The sequence below is a fragment of the Oncorhynchus keta genome, chromosome 2 (assembly GCF_023373465.1).
Source record: "Oncorhynchus keta strain PuntledgeMale-10-30-2019 chromosome 2, Oket_V2, whole genome shotgun sequence".
NCBI lineage: Eukaryota > Metazoa > Chordata > Actinopteri > Salmoniformes > Salmonidae > Oncorhynchus > Oncorhynchus keta.
This window is the reverse complement of record NC_068422.1, coordinates 14082536-14097111: the sequence shown is the minus strand read 5'-3', so window position 1 is coordinate 14097111 and position 14576 is coordinate 14082536. Positions and strand designations below refer to the sequence as shown.

Below are 14576 nucleotides of genomic sequence, written 5' to 3'. Positions count from 1 at the left end.
GTACCGAGATTAGATCCTCAGACCCCTTGTGAGACCATATGCTGGTGCGGTTGGCCCTGGGTTCCTCCTAATGCAAGACAATGCTAGACCTCATGTGGCTGGAGTGTGTCAGCAGTTCATGCAAGAGGAAGGCATTGATGCTATGGACTGGCCCGCCCGTTCCCCAGACCTGAATCCAATTGAGCACATCTGGGACATCATGTCTCGCTCCATCCATCCTCCGTTGCACCACAGACTGTCCAGGAGTTGGCGGATGCTTCAGTCCAGGTCTGGGAGGAGATCCCTCCACCTCATCAGGAGCATGCCCAGGCGTTGTAGGGAGGTCATACAGGCATGTGGAAGCCACGCACACTACTGAGCCTCATTTTGACTTGTTTTAAGGACATTACATCAAAGTTGGATCAGCCACTTTAATTTTGAGAGTGACTCCAAATCCAGATGTCCATGGGTTAATTTAATTTCCATTGATCATTTTTGTGTGATTTTGTTGTCAGCACATTCAACTATGTAAAGAAAAAAAGTATTTAATAAGAATATTTCATTCATTCAGATCTAGGATGTGTTATTTTAGTGTTCCCTTTATTTTTTTGAGCAGTGTATATATGTATGTGTTTGTATATACACACACACGTATATGTTGAAGAGTGTGGGGCTTAAGCTGCATCCCTGTCTCACCCCCCGGCCCCTGTGGAACGAAACGTGTGTTTTTGCCAATTTTAACCGCACACTTGTTGTTTGTGTACATGGATTTTATAATGTATGCTTTTCCCCCAACACCACTTTCCATGAATTGTATTGCAGACCTTCATGTGAAATTGAGTCAAGCTTTTTTAAAATCAACAAATCATGAGATTTTGCCTTTGTTTTGGTTTGTTTCTTTGTCCATTAGGGTGTGCAGGGTGAATACGTGGTCGTACGTATGGTAAAAAGCCCATTTGACAATTGCTCAGTATATTGTTTTCACTGAGGTAATGTATGAGTCTGCTGTTAATGTTAAAATATACAGACCACAAATTCCAATGGGCTATACTAGGAGACAAACTTGACCCCAATCACTACCGTGGGATATTTGTGAACAGCAACCTTGGGAGGATCCTCTGCATTATCAATTACATTGTGCTGATTTCTGACGTGCTGTTCCTTTTTTCCCGTTGATTTTCTGTATTGTTTTAGTGATTCATCATAGTGAAGGCGTATCCTCTGGTTTTCTGGGTCTCTGTTTTTGGTTGGATAGGTTTCTCAATTTCTTTCTTAGGTTTTTGCATTCTTCATCAAACCACTTGTCATCGTTGTTAATTGTCTTAGTTTTTCTGCTTGATTTATTTATTTTTGATAGGAAAGCTGACAGGTTTTCTACTGCCAAGTTTACACCTTCACTATTGCAGTAACACGTTTTGTCCAGGAAGTTGTCTAAAAGGGATTGAATTTGTTGTTGCCTAATTGTTTTTTTTTGGTAGATTTCCACACTACTTTCCTTTCATCTTTAGCATTTCTTAATATTATTCAGTTCCTTTGGCTTTGATGCCTCGTGATTTGAGTATTGCTCTGTTCAAGTAGTGTGATTTTGCTGTGATCTGATAGGGGTGTCAGTGGGCTGACTGAACGCTCTGAGAGACTCTTTAATTTTTTATCTCTCGGTCAGAGCTGACGTTCTGGTTCTATGTGAAGGAGTATCTGAACCGCCATGAGCTGCAGCGGTTCTACTCCCTGAGACACATCTCCTCTGAGTTGGGCCGCGGCCGAGCCTGGCTCCGCTGTGCCCTCAATGAACACTCACTAGAGCGCTACCTACACACTCTGCTTGCAGACCGCATGCGCCCTGGGTAAGTGCTGTGTGTGTGTGTGTGTGTGTGTGTGTGTGTGTGTGTGTGTGTGTGTGTGTGTGTGTGTGTGTGTGTGTGTGTGTGTGTGTGTGTGTGTGTGTGTGTGTGTGTGTGTGTGTGTGTGTTTGTCTTAGGTTAGTTTGTGTGTGTGTGGAGTTTGGACCTTTCCTTGAAGTATATATTTTTTTCTGTGTGTTTTCTAGCACCTTCTATGAAGACTGGGCGTTTATTCTGGATGAGGAGCGAGCCAGCATGCTGCCCACCATGGCTGCAGGTGAGTGCATGACTCTGATAATTGTGGTGAAACTTATTCATATCTCTGCCATTCAGAGAGCTGCTTTACAATAAGCGATGAGTTACAGTTCAGTCACTCATTCCCTGTGTGATGTGAACGAAAATAGAAATGCAACGTGTTAAGTTTTGTTTTCATGAGCTGAAATAAAAGATCCCAGATATATGCCATATCCACAAAAAGCTTATTTCTCTCAAATTTTGTGCACAAATTTGTTTACATCCCTTTTTAATTAGCATTTCGACTTTGCTTAGACAATCCTTTCACCTGACAGTTGTGGCATATCAAGAAGCTGATTAAACAGCATGATCATTACACAGGTGCTTCTTGTGCTGGGGACAATAAAAGGCCACTTTAAAATGTCAGCCCAGGACCTCCACATCCGTCTTCTTCACCTGCGGGATATTCTGAGACCAGCCACCAGGGCAGCTGATGTCAATGTTTTGAACAGAGTGCCCCATGGAGGTCTCCCGAGTGTCGCAGCGTCACTACAGCCTAGGGTTCAATACCAGGCTGTGTCATTACCGGCTGTGACCGGGAGACCTCATAGGGAGGCACACAATTGGCCCATCTTCGTTCGGGTTAGGGGAGAGTACGGCGGCGGGGGGTTTACTTGGCTCATCGCTCTCTAGCGACTCCTTGTGAGGTGCCGAGTGCCTGCAGGCTGACTTCGGTCGTCAGTTGAACAGTGTTTCCTCCGACACATTGGTGCAGCTGGCTTCCGGGTTAAGCAGGCGTTTGTTAAGAAGCGCAGCTTGGCTGGTCTTGTTTCGGGGGACACAGGACTCGACCTTCATCTCTCCCGAGCCCGTTGGGGAGTTGCAGCGATGAGAAAAGATCGGCAGAATAAGGTAGGTAAAAATGACAAGAAAAAGAGTGCCCCATGGTAGGGTTATGTATGGGCAGGCATAAGCTTCAGAGAACGAACACAATTGCATTTTATCTATGGGAATTTGAATGCACAGAGATACCGTGATATCTTGAGGCCCATTGTCGTGCCATTCATCCGCCGCCATCACCTCATGATAATGCATGGTCCCATGTTGCAAGGATCTGTTCACAATTCCTGGAGGATGGCCTGTATACTCACCAGACATGTCACCCATTGAGCAGGTTTGAGATGCTCTGGTTCAGCGTGTTCCAGTTGTTTTTTGCCGTCGTTGTAAGCCTGCCTCACACACACTATACGATACATATATTAAATGTAAGAAAGAGTGAGTTTCTAAAAACCCTTGCTTGTGGGAAGTGAGTAAGAGCTCTTATAGGACCAGGGCACAAATAATAATCAATAATGTTGCCCTTTTTAATTTAACCATCTTACATATAAAACCTTACTTGTTTATTCAAAATTGTGAGTAACTCACCACAGGTTAATGAGAAGGGTGTGTTTGAAAGGATGCACATAACTCTGCAATGTTGTATTGGAGAGTCTCAGTCTTAAATAATTTTCCACACAGTCTGTGCCTGTATTTAGTTGTCATGCTTGTGAGGGCCGAGAATCCACTCTCGCATAGGTACATGGTTGCGAAAGGCATCAGTGTCTTAACAGCACAATTTGCCAAGGCAGGATACTCTGAGATCAGCCCAATCCATAAATCTGGCAGTGGCTTCTGATTAAATTACATTTTCACAGAACGGCTTGTTGCAATTAAGATGAGGCTCTCTTGTTCAGATGTTTGACTATAGGCAGGTCTTGATAGGGTTAACGAATCCAGTCGTTTGTGTCATCTGTTTCGGGAAAGTACCTGCGTAATTGCGCACCAAACTCACTTAGGTGCTTTGCTATATCACATTTGACATTGTCCCTAAGCTTGAGTTAATTTGCACACAAAAAAAATCATACAATGATGGAAAGGCCTGTGTGTTGTCCTTGTTAATGGAGACAGAGGAGCTCCAACATCTTAATCATAGCCTCAATATTGTGTATATAGTTGTGGAGAGTCTCTGTAATCCTAGATTCAGATCATTCAGGCAAGGGGAAAAAACATCACCCAGATAGGCCAGTCGTGTGAGAAACTCGTCATCATGCAAGCTGTCAGACAAGTGAAAATGATGGTCAGTAAAGAGAACATTAAGCTCGTCTCAATTCAAAAAGACGTGTCAATACTTTGCCCCTTGATAACCAGCGTACTTCTGTATGTTGTAAAAGCGTTATATAGTCACTGCAAGAGAGGTGAGGGTCCTTGCTTTAACAAATTTAACCATTTTCACTGTAGTGTCCAAAACGTCTTTCAAGCTGTCATTCATTCCCTTGGCAGCAAGAACCTCTGCAGTGTACCCAAGTGGCGTCGGGAGCAACTGCTTGCACGCGCATTATCACTCCACTATGTCTCCCTGTCATGGCTTTTACACCATCAGTACAGATACCAACATGAGCAGCAGCTACATACAGACCGTTAGTGGAATTCCCACGAGAGAGTAACGGTTCATGTGATTAGATGTTAATTATTTGACAAGGCTACCTGTATTTGACATTGTTGTTATTTTTCTGAACACTAAATGGTTTCATTATATTTTTGGCAGTGAAACGAGGCTACTCAGGCGAGGAAAAAAAACCTTACCCAAATGTATAGCCCTGTTTTCAATATGTGAATAAAAAATTTATAAAATATATATTTTTTAGTATTTAAAAAATAAAAAAATAAACATGTGAATCATATTTTTATTTGGCGTACCCTCAACGAAATTGCAGGTGTAAGTGTACCCCAGTTTGGGAATACCTGTGTTATGCAGCTGTTGGTCACAGATACCTTATCTCTTTTCCTGGTCATGTGAAATCCATAGATTAGGGCATCATTTATTTCAGTTGCCCAATTTCCCAATATGAACTTCACCTCAGTAATCAGTAATCTTTGACATTTTTGTGATTTGATATTTTTGTTCAGTGTAAGTATGGAGGAACCAATTCACCTTATCCACTACCGCTAGTGCTCTAACTAGGCTGTGCTGTGTGAATGACTTCTAACTAGACCCTCTTTCTCACACAGGACTGAACTCCATCCTGTTTGCCATCAACATCGACAATAAAGACCTAAATGGTGTGATCCGAGCAGGCTCCTCCTCTTCCGTGAGCCACCTCCTGAAGGAGTCCACCCAGGGCATAGGGAGCTTATGGAAGGAGTCGACCCAGGGGGTGAGCACTCTGCTCAGGGAGATCAGCACCACCACCACTGTGGTGCCAGGCTTCATCCCCACCCACTGCCCTGACAGCTCCACAGACCCACTGCCTGTCCTGCCCCGCAGCGCCTCCGCAGGTAGGGAGGAGAATTTACAATCAACTTAGACACAGAAGGGGAACAGTGGATATAACCAATTATTTATATTCAGTTCTATTCATATTCTTACTAAGATGATGATGATGATAATAATAATAAGCCCAAAAACATGGATATGAAACGGACTACTTTTTCTCTCTCCTCTCCAGACTCTGGCCTGAGGAAGGAGCGACGGAGGAAAAAGAAAATCACCAACATCATCTCTTTCGATGACGACCTGGATGGGGGAGCAGAGGACGAGGATGAGGAGGTGGAGGGGAGTACTGCCACTCTCAGGAAGAGCACCACTGCTCCTCAGGTCAGTCTGGAGGAGGGCACTGACCCACTGGAGCCCTCCTCCTCCCTCTCGCCTCCCCAGAACGGGATGCCCGAGCCTGGGATAGTCAGCTGGGCCGGGTCTCCTCCTTTCTCCAGGGCTCTGCCAGACTCCAAGATTATTTATAATGATGAGGAAGAGGAGGTGTACAAGAGCAGACCACAGCTTCAGAGCCCCCTCCATGACGGGGCCAGCACTAACCAGTGAGTAACTATGGAGACTTTCACTTTCTTAACCATACAATAAGCATGGTGGGAAACTCTTAAACAATGATTGATATAAACAAGTGTACTTGCTGTGGTGTGTGTGTGTGTACAGAGTGGTGGTGGGGAGCCTATCCAGTGTGTCCACGTGTAGCCCTCTGCAGGCCATGACTGATCATGACAGTTCAAACATCCTCATTCCTGTGGCCTCCAGCCACTCCTACTCTCAGCCAGGTGAGCCAGGCTCCTCCCCTCTGTTCCTCAACCCAGTCCTCTGGGCTCACCAGTCATTTCTTACACATTCACAGAAGCTTGGTTATAGTGTGTTGGTTCATATTGTTCATTTTTGGAGTTTGCTTCTATAGAAACGGCAGACTGGTGTTAAAAGACAATAGTGTGTGACGTTAATTAGAGGTAATTATACAGTACCAGTTAAAAGTTTGGACACCTCCTCATTCAAGATTTTTTATTTACTATTTTCTACATTGCAGTATAATAGTGAAGACATCAAAGCTATGAAATAAACATATGGAATCATGTAGTAACCACCCTTTGCCTTGATGGCAGCTGTGCACACTCTTGGTACTTTTTTGGTCACTCCATGATTCCATATGTGTTATTTTACAGTTTTGATGTCTTCACTATTATTCTACAATGTAGAAAATAGTAAAAAAAAAAAAAAACTTGAATGAGTAGGTGTGTGAACTTTTGACTGGTTCTGTACATTTACTAAGCTTCTGTTGAATATGGGAAGCATATTTTTAAAGCAGACAGATTTGATCCAAAACATTCCTCAGCATTGTTTGCACTTTCATTTTGTTTCAGTCGGTTCAGTGGAGGATACGGTTGCATTTCCTGTACAGACAGATTCCACAGGCAACCACGAGACAACCAGAACCCAGCTGCAGTTCAAGTATGTTGTCAGTCAATTTTACATGCACATGATCTTAACAAGGGAGGGAAGAAAACCGAGCTCACTTCAATAGTTCATAGTTTTGATTTTAACAAAGCAAATTTGAGGACAAGACTACCTAAATCCTATCAGTATATTTACTGTAGCACTTGTGCGGGCAATACACTCGATCACTGCTACTCTAAACTTCCACAATGCACGCACGGCCCTCCCCCACCCTTCCTTCGGCAAATCCGACCACGACTCCATTTTGCTCCTACCGTCCTACAGGCAGGAACTCAAACAGGATGTACCCGTGACTAGAACTATTCAACGCTGGTCTGACCAATCGGAATCCACGCTTCAGAATAACATCGATTTATATGCTGATTCCGTGAGTGTGTTTATAAGGAAGCGCATCGGAGACTATTAAAACCTACCCTAACCGGAAACCATGGATAGATGGCGGTATTCGCGCAAAACTGAAAGCACAACCGAATGCATTCAACAATGGAAAGATGACTGGGAATATGGACAAATATAAACGGTGTTGTTAATCCCCCCAAGGCAATCAAACAAGCGAAATGTCGGTATAGGGACAAAGTGGAGTCGCAATTCAACGGCTTAGACACAAGACGTATGTGGCAGGGTCTACAGGCAATTACGGACAACAAAATGAAAAACCAGCCACGTCATGGACACCGACGTCACGCTTCCAGACAAACTAAACACCTTTGCCCGCTTTGAGGATAATACCGTGCCACCGACGTGGCACGCTACCAAGGACTGCGGGCTCTCCCTCTCCTCCTCCATGGCCGACATTTAAGTGTGTTAACCCTCGCAAGCCTGCCAGCCCAGACGGCATGGCTGGTGAGTTTACGGACATATTCAATCAATCCTTTCAATCCACTTCTGCTGTCCCTACATGCTTCAAGATGGCCACCATTGTTCCTGTACCCAAGAAGGCAAAGGTAACTGAACTAAATGACTATCGCCCCGTACACTCACTTCTGTCATCATGAAGTGCTTTGAGAGACTAGTCAAGGATCATATCACCTTACCTGCCACCCTAGACCCACTTCAATTTGCATACCGCCCCAATAGGTCCACAGACGATGCAATCGCCATCACACTGCACACTGCCCTATCCCATCTGGACATGAGGAATACCTATGTAAGAATGCTTTTCATCAACGACAGCTCAGTATTCAACACCATAGTACCCTCCAAGCTCATCATTAAGGTTGACGACCAGGGTCTCAACCCCGCCCTGTGCAATTGGGCCCTGGACTTTCTGACGGGCCACCCCAGGTGGTGAAGTTAGGAAACAACATCTCCTCTTCGCTGATCCTCAACACTGGGGCCCCAGAAAGGTGCGTGCTCAGCCCCCTTTGTACTCCCTGTTCACCCATGACTGCGTGGCCATGCACGCCTCCAACTCAATCATCAAGTTTGTAGACGACAACAGTAGTGGGCTTGATTACAATGAGGAGACAGCCTACAGGGAGGAGGTAAGGCCCTCTGGGGCTGTCAGGAAAATAACCTCTCAATCAAAGTCAACAAATTGACGGGGCAGCAGTGGAGAAGGTGGAACGTTTAAAATAAAGAAACTTTTCCTCACCGTACACATCACTGACAATCTGAAATGGTCCACCCACACAGACAGTGTGGTGAAGAAGGCGCAACAGCGCCTCTTGAACCTCCAGAGGCTAAAGAAATGTGGCTTATCACCTAAAACCCTCACAAACTTATACAGATGCACAATTGAGAGCATCCCGTCGGGCTCTATCACCGCCTGGTATGGCAACTGCACCGCCCACAACCGCAAGGCTCTCCAGAGGGTGGTGCGGTTTGCACTATTCATCACCGGGGGTAAACTACCTGCCCTCCAGGACACCTACACAACCCGATGTCACAGGAAGGCCAAAAAGATCATGAAGGACAACCACCACCTGAGCCACTGCCTGTTCACCCCGCTATCATCCAGAAGGCGAGGTCAGTACAGGTGCATCAAAACAGGGGCCGAGAGACCAGAGAAACTGCATTATCTCAAGGCCTTCAGACTGTTAAACAGCCATCAATGACACAGAGAGGCTGTTGCCACTTTAATAAATGGATCACTAGTCACTTTAATAATGGCACTTTAATAATGTTTATTTATCTTGCATTACTCATCTCATGTGTATATACTGTTTTTTATACCATCTATTGCATCTTGCCTAAGCTTCTCGGTCTTCATTCATTCATTCATTCATATATTTATATGTACATATTCTTATTCCATCCCTTTACTTAGATTTGTGTGTATTAGGTAGTTGTTGTGGAATTGTTAGATTACTTGTTAGCTATTACTGCACTATCGGAAATAGAAGCACAAGCATTTCGCTACACTCGCATTAACATCTGCTAACCATGTGTATGTGACCAATAAAATTTGATTTCAATAGTCTTGAGAGTTATTGGATGGAGATATGCACGTAACATTCTCTCTCCCTCTGTGGTGTTGCAGCTTGGAGGCCAGCCCGCCTGGCCAGAATGCACCTCTCTCCAGTGTCCTTCCCAGTGCCACCCCCGGTCTACCAGAGTCCATGACAGTGGGTGAGTGTGTTTGGTATACCTAACATGTAACATGTGTTTTAAGAAGGGAATTCAGTATGATGAGTTTTTTTTTTATTCAACCAGGAGATGGCACTGTTAATTCAGTATTGGTGTGCCCTGTGTGTACTCAAACTGTAGTCTCCAGTTTATAGGACTGAAACAGAATGGTACCCTCAGAAAATCATGTCTTCTTCGATAGATCTCATTTCTCTATACAACACACACCAGTCATCCACATTTCTTCTGCTCTATTGTCGTTCAAAACTTCCGGGAATATAAAATGTTTACACCGTTTACACACTGTCTGTGTTTTCGCCTCTAGGACGTGATTTGTGTAATTCTCTAAAGCTTAGCAGAGGTTAGCCCCGCTGATGTTCATATTGATGTTATGTGTTTCCTGTGTGTGGATCTCACCAAGCCTGTAATGTTAGTCAGGATATCAGGGCTGGGGATCCAAGTGTGACGGTCTGCCTTTAAGCACTGTGGAAGACCCACAGTCACGTCTAAAGTTGTAACTCTCGTCTATAGTCAAACACTCAAAAGATTAGCAGCTCTCAAAAGAGGAGTACTGTGTGTGTGTGTGTGTATAGATAGAGAACATTGTGTGCAGTATAAAGAACATAAGCCAAGGTCCACCATTATGTTAGCGTCTGCCACACACACACTATACAGCTCGTTATTGGATCGCCGGTGCTGTTTTCCTGTGGTGAACACATGGTTATTGTAAATGTTACATTTCTGGAGCAGTGATGTGGAGTTGGGAGCTTCAGATATAATGGTTCTGTCCTCTCCTCCTCTAGCGCCCATCTTCATCATCCTCCTCTTCTTCACCTCAACCAGCCACTTAGCCGAGGCTTTGCGTTGTAGACCTACCTTTTGAAATGCGTCCGGGGCCAAAACAAGCTCCACTTCTAAGCTTCGTGGCTGTTGATAGCCAACAGCTGATCTGTATAATTTATTTGCTTATAATTGAGTAAATACTTTGGTATTCATAAGGCCTTGGCACTTGCCACTTTTTCCATCGCACTGCACTGAGAGAAGTAGGTCTATGTATTAGCCTATATCCGTCATGTGAGTAAAGAGCTGTGCTGTGACTGTATGGTGTGTATGTATCTGGGCCGCGGTGCTATTTTAGTAGCATGGCTGGTCCCATGCTCATGTCAAGACTATTCAACTATATTCTTATGGGGGCCAGATTTGAAAAAGGTATTTTACAGGGGGGCAAGACATTTTCTTCATGGGATTACTAAAACCGGTATTAAAAAAAAGAAAGGCAAAGACACAATTATGATGTTTATAAAGCACTTTTATTCAAATCAAATGATGCTAAAAGTTCATTTTAAGTGCTTTAAGATGGGCCTAATTCAATGCGTGCATTTCTTTAAATAATGGAACACATTTGTACACCGTTGACCTGCATCACATTAATTTCTACTTTCCTGTCCGTTTTATCTTTTGTTTTTATTTACACATGGGAAACCTTTTATACATGGCATATCTCAGCTGACCAGCATCACATTCTGTTCTATTTTCCATTTCTTTATCATTTAACACTTTTTTTTACACACAGAAACCTTTTATCTCAGTTGACTAGTTTTTGTGGAGGGCTCTCTCCACCTGCATCAGTAGAGAATGGGTCCCTATAATAAACTGCACCACCACTGTAGGGACGTAAACTCATCAAATCTCGTTGCAAAGTTAGCTTTCAGTTTATCTAGAAACTCCAACATTACGGGATTGATCTGTGCTGATGATGACTGAATAAAATTGTGCAGTGTAGGGAAAGCGAGCGTTTTGTTTGGGCTCAAATCAGAGGGGGAAATAACATACTTCAATTTCAGTCATGTCAATAAATGTTTTATCCCTCCCTTAGTTTATTTGTATTTTTACAAGGACAGTGCACATTTTAATCAACCTTTCAGTAAAAGTGACTGTTTTAGGCAGCCGGCTAATTTTCAACCGCAGTCTCTGGGCCGGTTATTAAAAACAATAAAAATATTGATAAACAAGGAGCAGTGAGCACATGCAGAGCAACATAGGACAAGCAACACGTAGCATTCCGACAGACTGAGCAACATAGGACAAGCAACACGTGGCACGCCGACAGACAGAGCAACATAGGACAAGCAACACGTAGCACACCGACAGACTGAGCAACATAGGACAAGCAACACGTAGCACGCCGATAGACTGAGCAACATATGACAAGCAACACGTAGCACGCCGATAGACTGAGCAACATATGACAAGCAACACGTAGCACGCCGATAGACTGAGACTTGTGGATCTGCTGCCGTGGGTTTTTCTGTTTGACTGAAGTACTAAGTGGAGGGAGGGGGCCATTAGGATCTTGAATACAAGACATGCGTCGGTGTATTGAAGCAGATTTTCCCCACTCAGTAGCTCATGCTGTCTGTGGATGTAACAGTGATGTCTACTCTATCCAGCACTTTGAGAGCCTGTTGTACACACACTGAATGGGTTTTAATGTTGTACAGCAAGCTTGGGCCCAACCAGTTAAGCAGTATGTTAACCTGTTGCGACGAGCAATCCCGTATCCGGGATCCTATTTCTAGCCTCAAGCTCATTAGCATAACGCAACGTTAACTATTCATGAAAATCGCAAATGAAATTAAATAAATATATTAGCTCTCAAGCTTAGCCTTTTGTTAACAACACTGTCATCTCAGATTTTCAAAATATGCTTTTGAACCATAGCTAAACAAGCATTTGTGTAAGAGTATTGATAGCCTAGCATAGCATTAAGCCTAGCCTTCAGCATGCAACATTTTCACAAAACCAAGAAAAGCATTCAAATAAAATCATTTACCTTTGAAGAACTTCAGATCTTTTCAATGAGGAGACTCTCAGTTAGATAGCAAATGTTCAGTTTTTCCAAAAAGATTATTTGTGTAGGACAAATCGCTCCGTTTTGTTCATCGTTTGGTTAAGAAACGCAAACTTTTTTCCAAATTAACTCCATAATATCGACAGAAACATGGCAAACGTTGTTTAGAATCAATCCTCAAGGTGTTTTTCACATATCTATTGATGATAAATCATTCGTGGCAGTTTGGTTTCTCCTCTGAAGAAAATGGAACGCGCATGGACCTGGAGATTACGCAATAATTTCGACGGAGGACACCGGGCGGACACCTGGTAAATGTAGTCTCTTATGGTCAATCTTCCAATGATATGCCTACAAATACGTCACAATGCTGCAGACACCTTGGGGAAACGACAAAGTGCAGGCTCATTCCTGGCGCATTCACAGTCATATAAGGAGACATTGGAACACAGGGCATTCAAAATCTGGACCATTTCTTGTATGAAATTTCATCTTGGTTTCGCCTGTAGCATTAGTTCTGCTGGGGCACTCACAGATAGTATCTTTGCAGTTTTGGAAACGTCAGATTTTTTTTTCTTTCCAAAGCTGTCAATTACATGCATAGTCGAGCATCTTTTCGTGACAAAATATCTTGTTTAAAACGGGAACGTTTTTTATCCAAAAATTAAAATAGCGCCCCCTATCTCGAAGAAGTTAAGTGGGTGAGTATCATAGCATTGAAGTCCAGTTTTGCTGCCCCTGTAGTCAACCAATTTGGTATGTATGGGAAATGAGCTAGGTTGAGTCCATTCAATGGATTGAAGATGTCACTAAATAACAAACATCTGATACTCCTCATTAAGCAGTTTCTCTAGATACAGTATGTGTTGGCTTTCTACTGACAGCTGCTCTTGACAGCACTATAACCATTGCTTAATCACCCAACATCATTATGTAAAAGTTGATCAGGATACTCGGCAGACTACGAACAAGCGATGTTGCAGGCTAGATGTTGATCGGATAAAGTTTATGATAGCCATAACTTAACTCACCTCTGAGTTAAGCACAAAGCACACTGGTGTATCAGGCAGTGTAGTGATCTCATCTGCGGTGAAAAAGCTGATAGTCGGGCAGGCAGACCCTGTACCCCTGTTAGCAGCTCTGATTTGGCTGTAACTTGTATGTTTGGTGACGATTGACAACAATTAATCGGTGGGACTACAGGAAAACAGATTCTCCAATTGAAGAATATTGAAAGAGGGCTCCTTTTTCGTACTAAACATCAGGGTTTTGCAGAGTTTTTGTAAATGTTCTAAAATTTATGTTCAGAATTGATCAAAGCGCCATTCTAAATTGAATAAAAGAGCCTTATCTGGCCCGTGGGCCACCAGTTGAGTAGCATTGCTCTATGTTCTGGACCTAACTTGTGTCGTCATGACAACGACAGAAGAGTTGGCTACAGGCAGCAGCACATGCAGTATGAAACCAGTTTAGTATTTCATGTATCACTCAGCTCAGTGGCACAGTAGTGGTAGTGATGAGACTTCAATATGAGCTGAGTAAAAGAAATGTGACAACCACTTTTCCAGATGTATTTTTTTGAATCTGTGTGTTTGTCTGTGTTTAACGGTCTCTCATCCACAGTGGAGCTCCACCAGGCCATAGTAGCCATGATGAACAGGAAGGATGAGCTGGATGAACACAACATGTGAGTCTCCTAATGTTGATGGTGTGAGTTGATCTTTGACATGTTGTGAAAAATCTAGTGGAATTTGGAGCTATGTGTATATATGTATTCTGGGACTGTTTTTTGTGACTGTATGGTTAACAGTATTGTGTTGTCTTCCGGGACTCGAGGTCCCTGCGTAGCTTGCTGGATGGGGAGATGGAGCACTCTGCTGGGCTGAGGCAGGAGACAGACGCCCTGAGGAGACGCCTGGATGAGCTGGAGGAGAGACACACAGCCAAGGTGCAGGCTCTGGGCAGGTGGGTGCCACTGGTGGTGTTCGTTCCCAACAGCAGGTTGCCATGGCTCAGTTGGTTTCCTATCCCTGTGCTACAATAAATCAGCAGATGTCACAAAGTGCTTCTACAGAAACCCAGCCTAAAACCCCAAATAGCAAGCAATGCAGATGTTTAAGCACAGTGGCTAGGAAAAACTCCCGAGAAAGGCAGGAACATAGGAAGAAACCTAGAGAGGAACCAGGCTCTGAGGGGTGGCCAGTCCTCTTCTGGCTGTGATTTTAAAGAGTTCATGGCCATTAAGTCCAGATTGTTCATAGATGACCAGCAGGGTCATATAATAATCACAGTGGTTGTAGAGGGTGCAACAGGTCAGCACCTCAGGAGT

The 14576-nt window shown here is 43.7% G+C and overlaps 1 protein-coding gene across 3 annotated transcripts in view; it reads left to right on the top strand.

Moving 5' to 3' along the window:
* The window catches only part of LOC118372416 (sorting nexin-29-like), a 173050-nt gene that overhangs the window by 12481 nt on the left and 145993 nt on the right, over nt 1-14576 (top strand). For 2 of the 3 annotated variants that reach the window (XM_035758281.2, XM_052472476.1), the window contains 9 exons: nt 1643-1823; nt 2027-2097; nt 5103-5369; nt 5540-5909; nt 6025-6143; nt 6735-6822; nt 9311-9399; nt 13871-13934; nt 14084-14212. In XM_035758281.2, coding sequence (XP_035614174.2) covers nt 1643-1823; nt 2027-2097; nt 5103-5369; nt 5540-5909; nt 6025-6143; nt 6735-6822; nt 9311-9399; nt 13871-13934; nt 14084-14212 — 1378 coding nt within the window. The remainder of the gene's footprint in view (nt 1-1642; nt 1824-2026; nt 2098-5102; nt 5370-5539; nt 5910-6024; nt 6144-6734; nt 6823-9310; nt 9400-13870; nt 13935-14083; nt 14213-14576) is intronic. The other variant, XM_035758282.2, reaches the window with a different exon arrangement.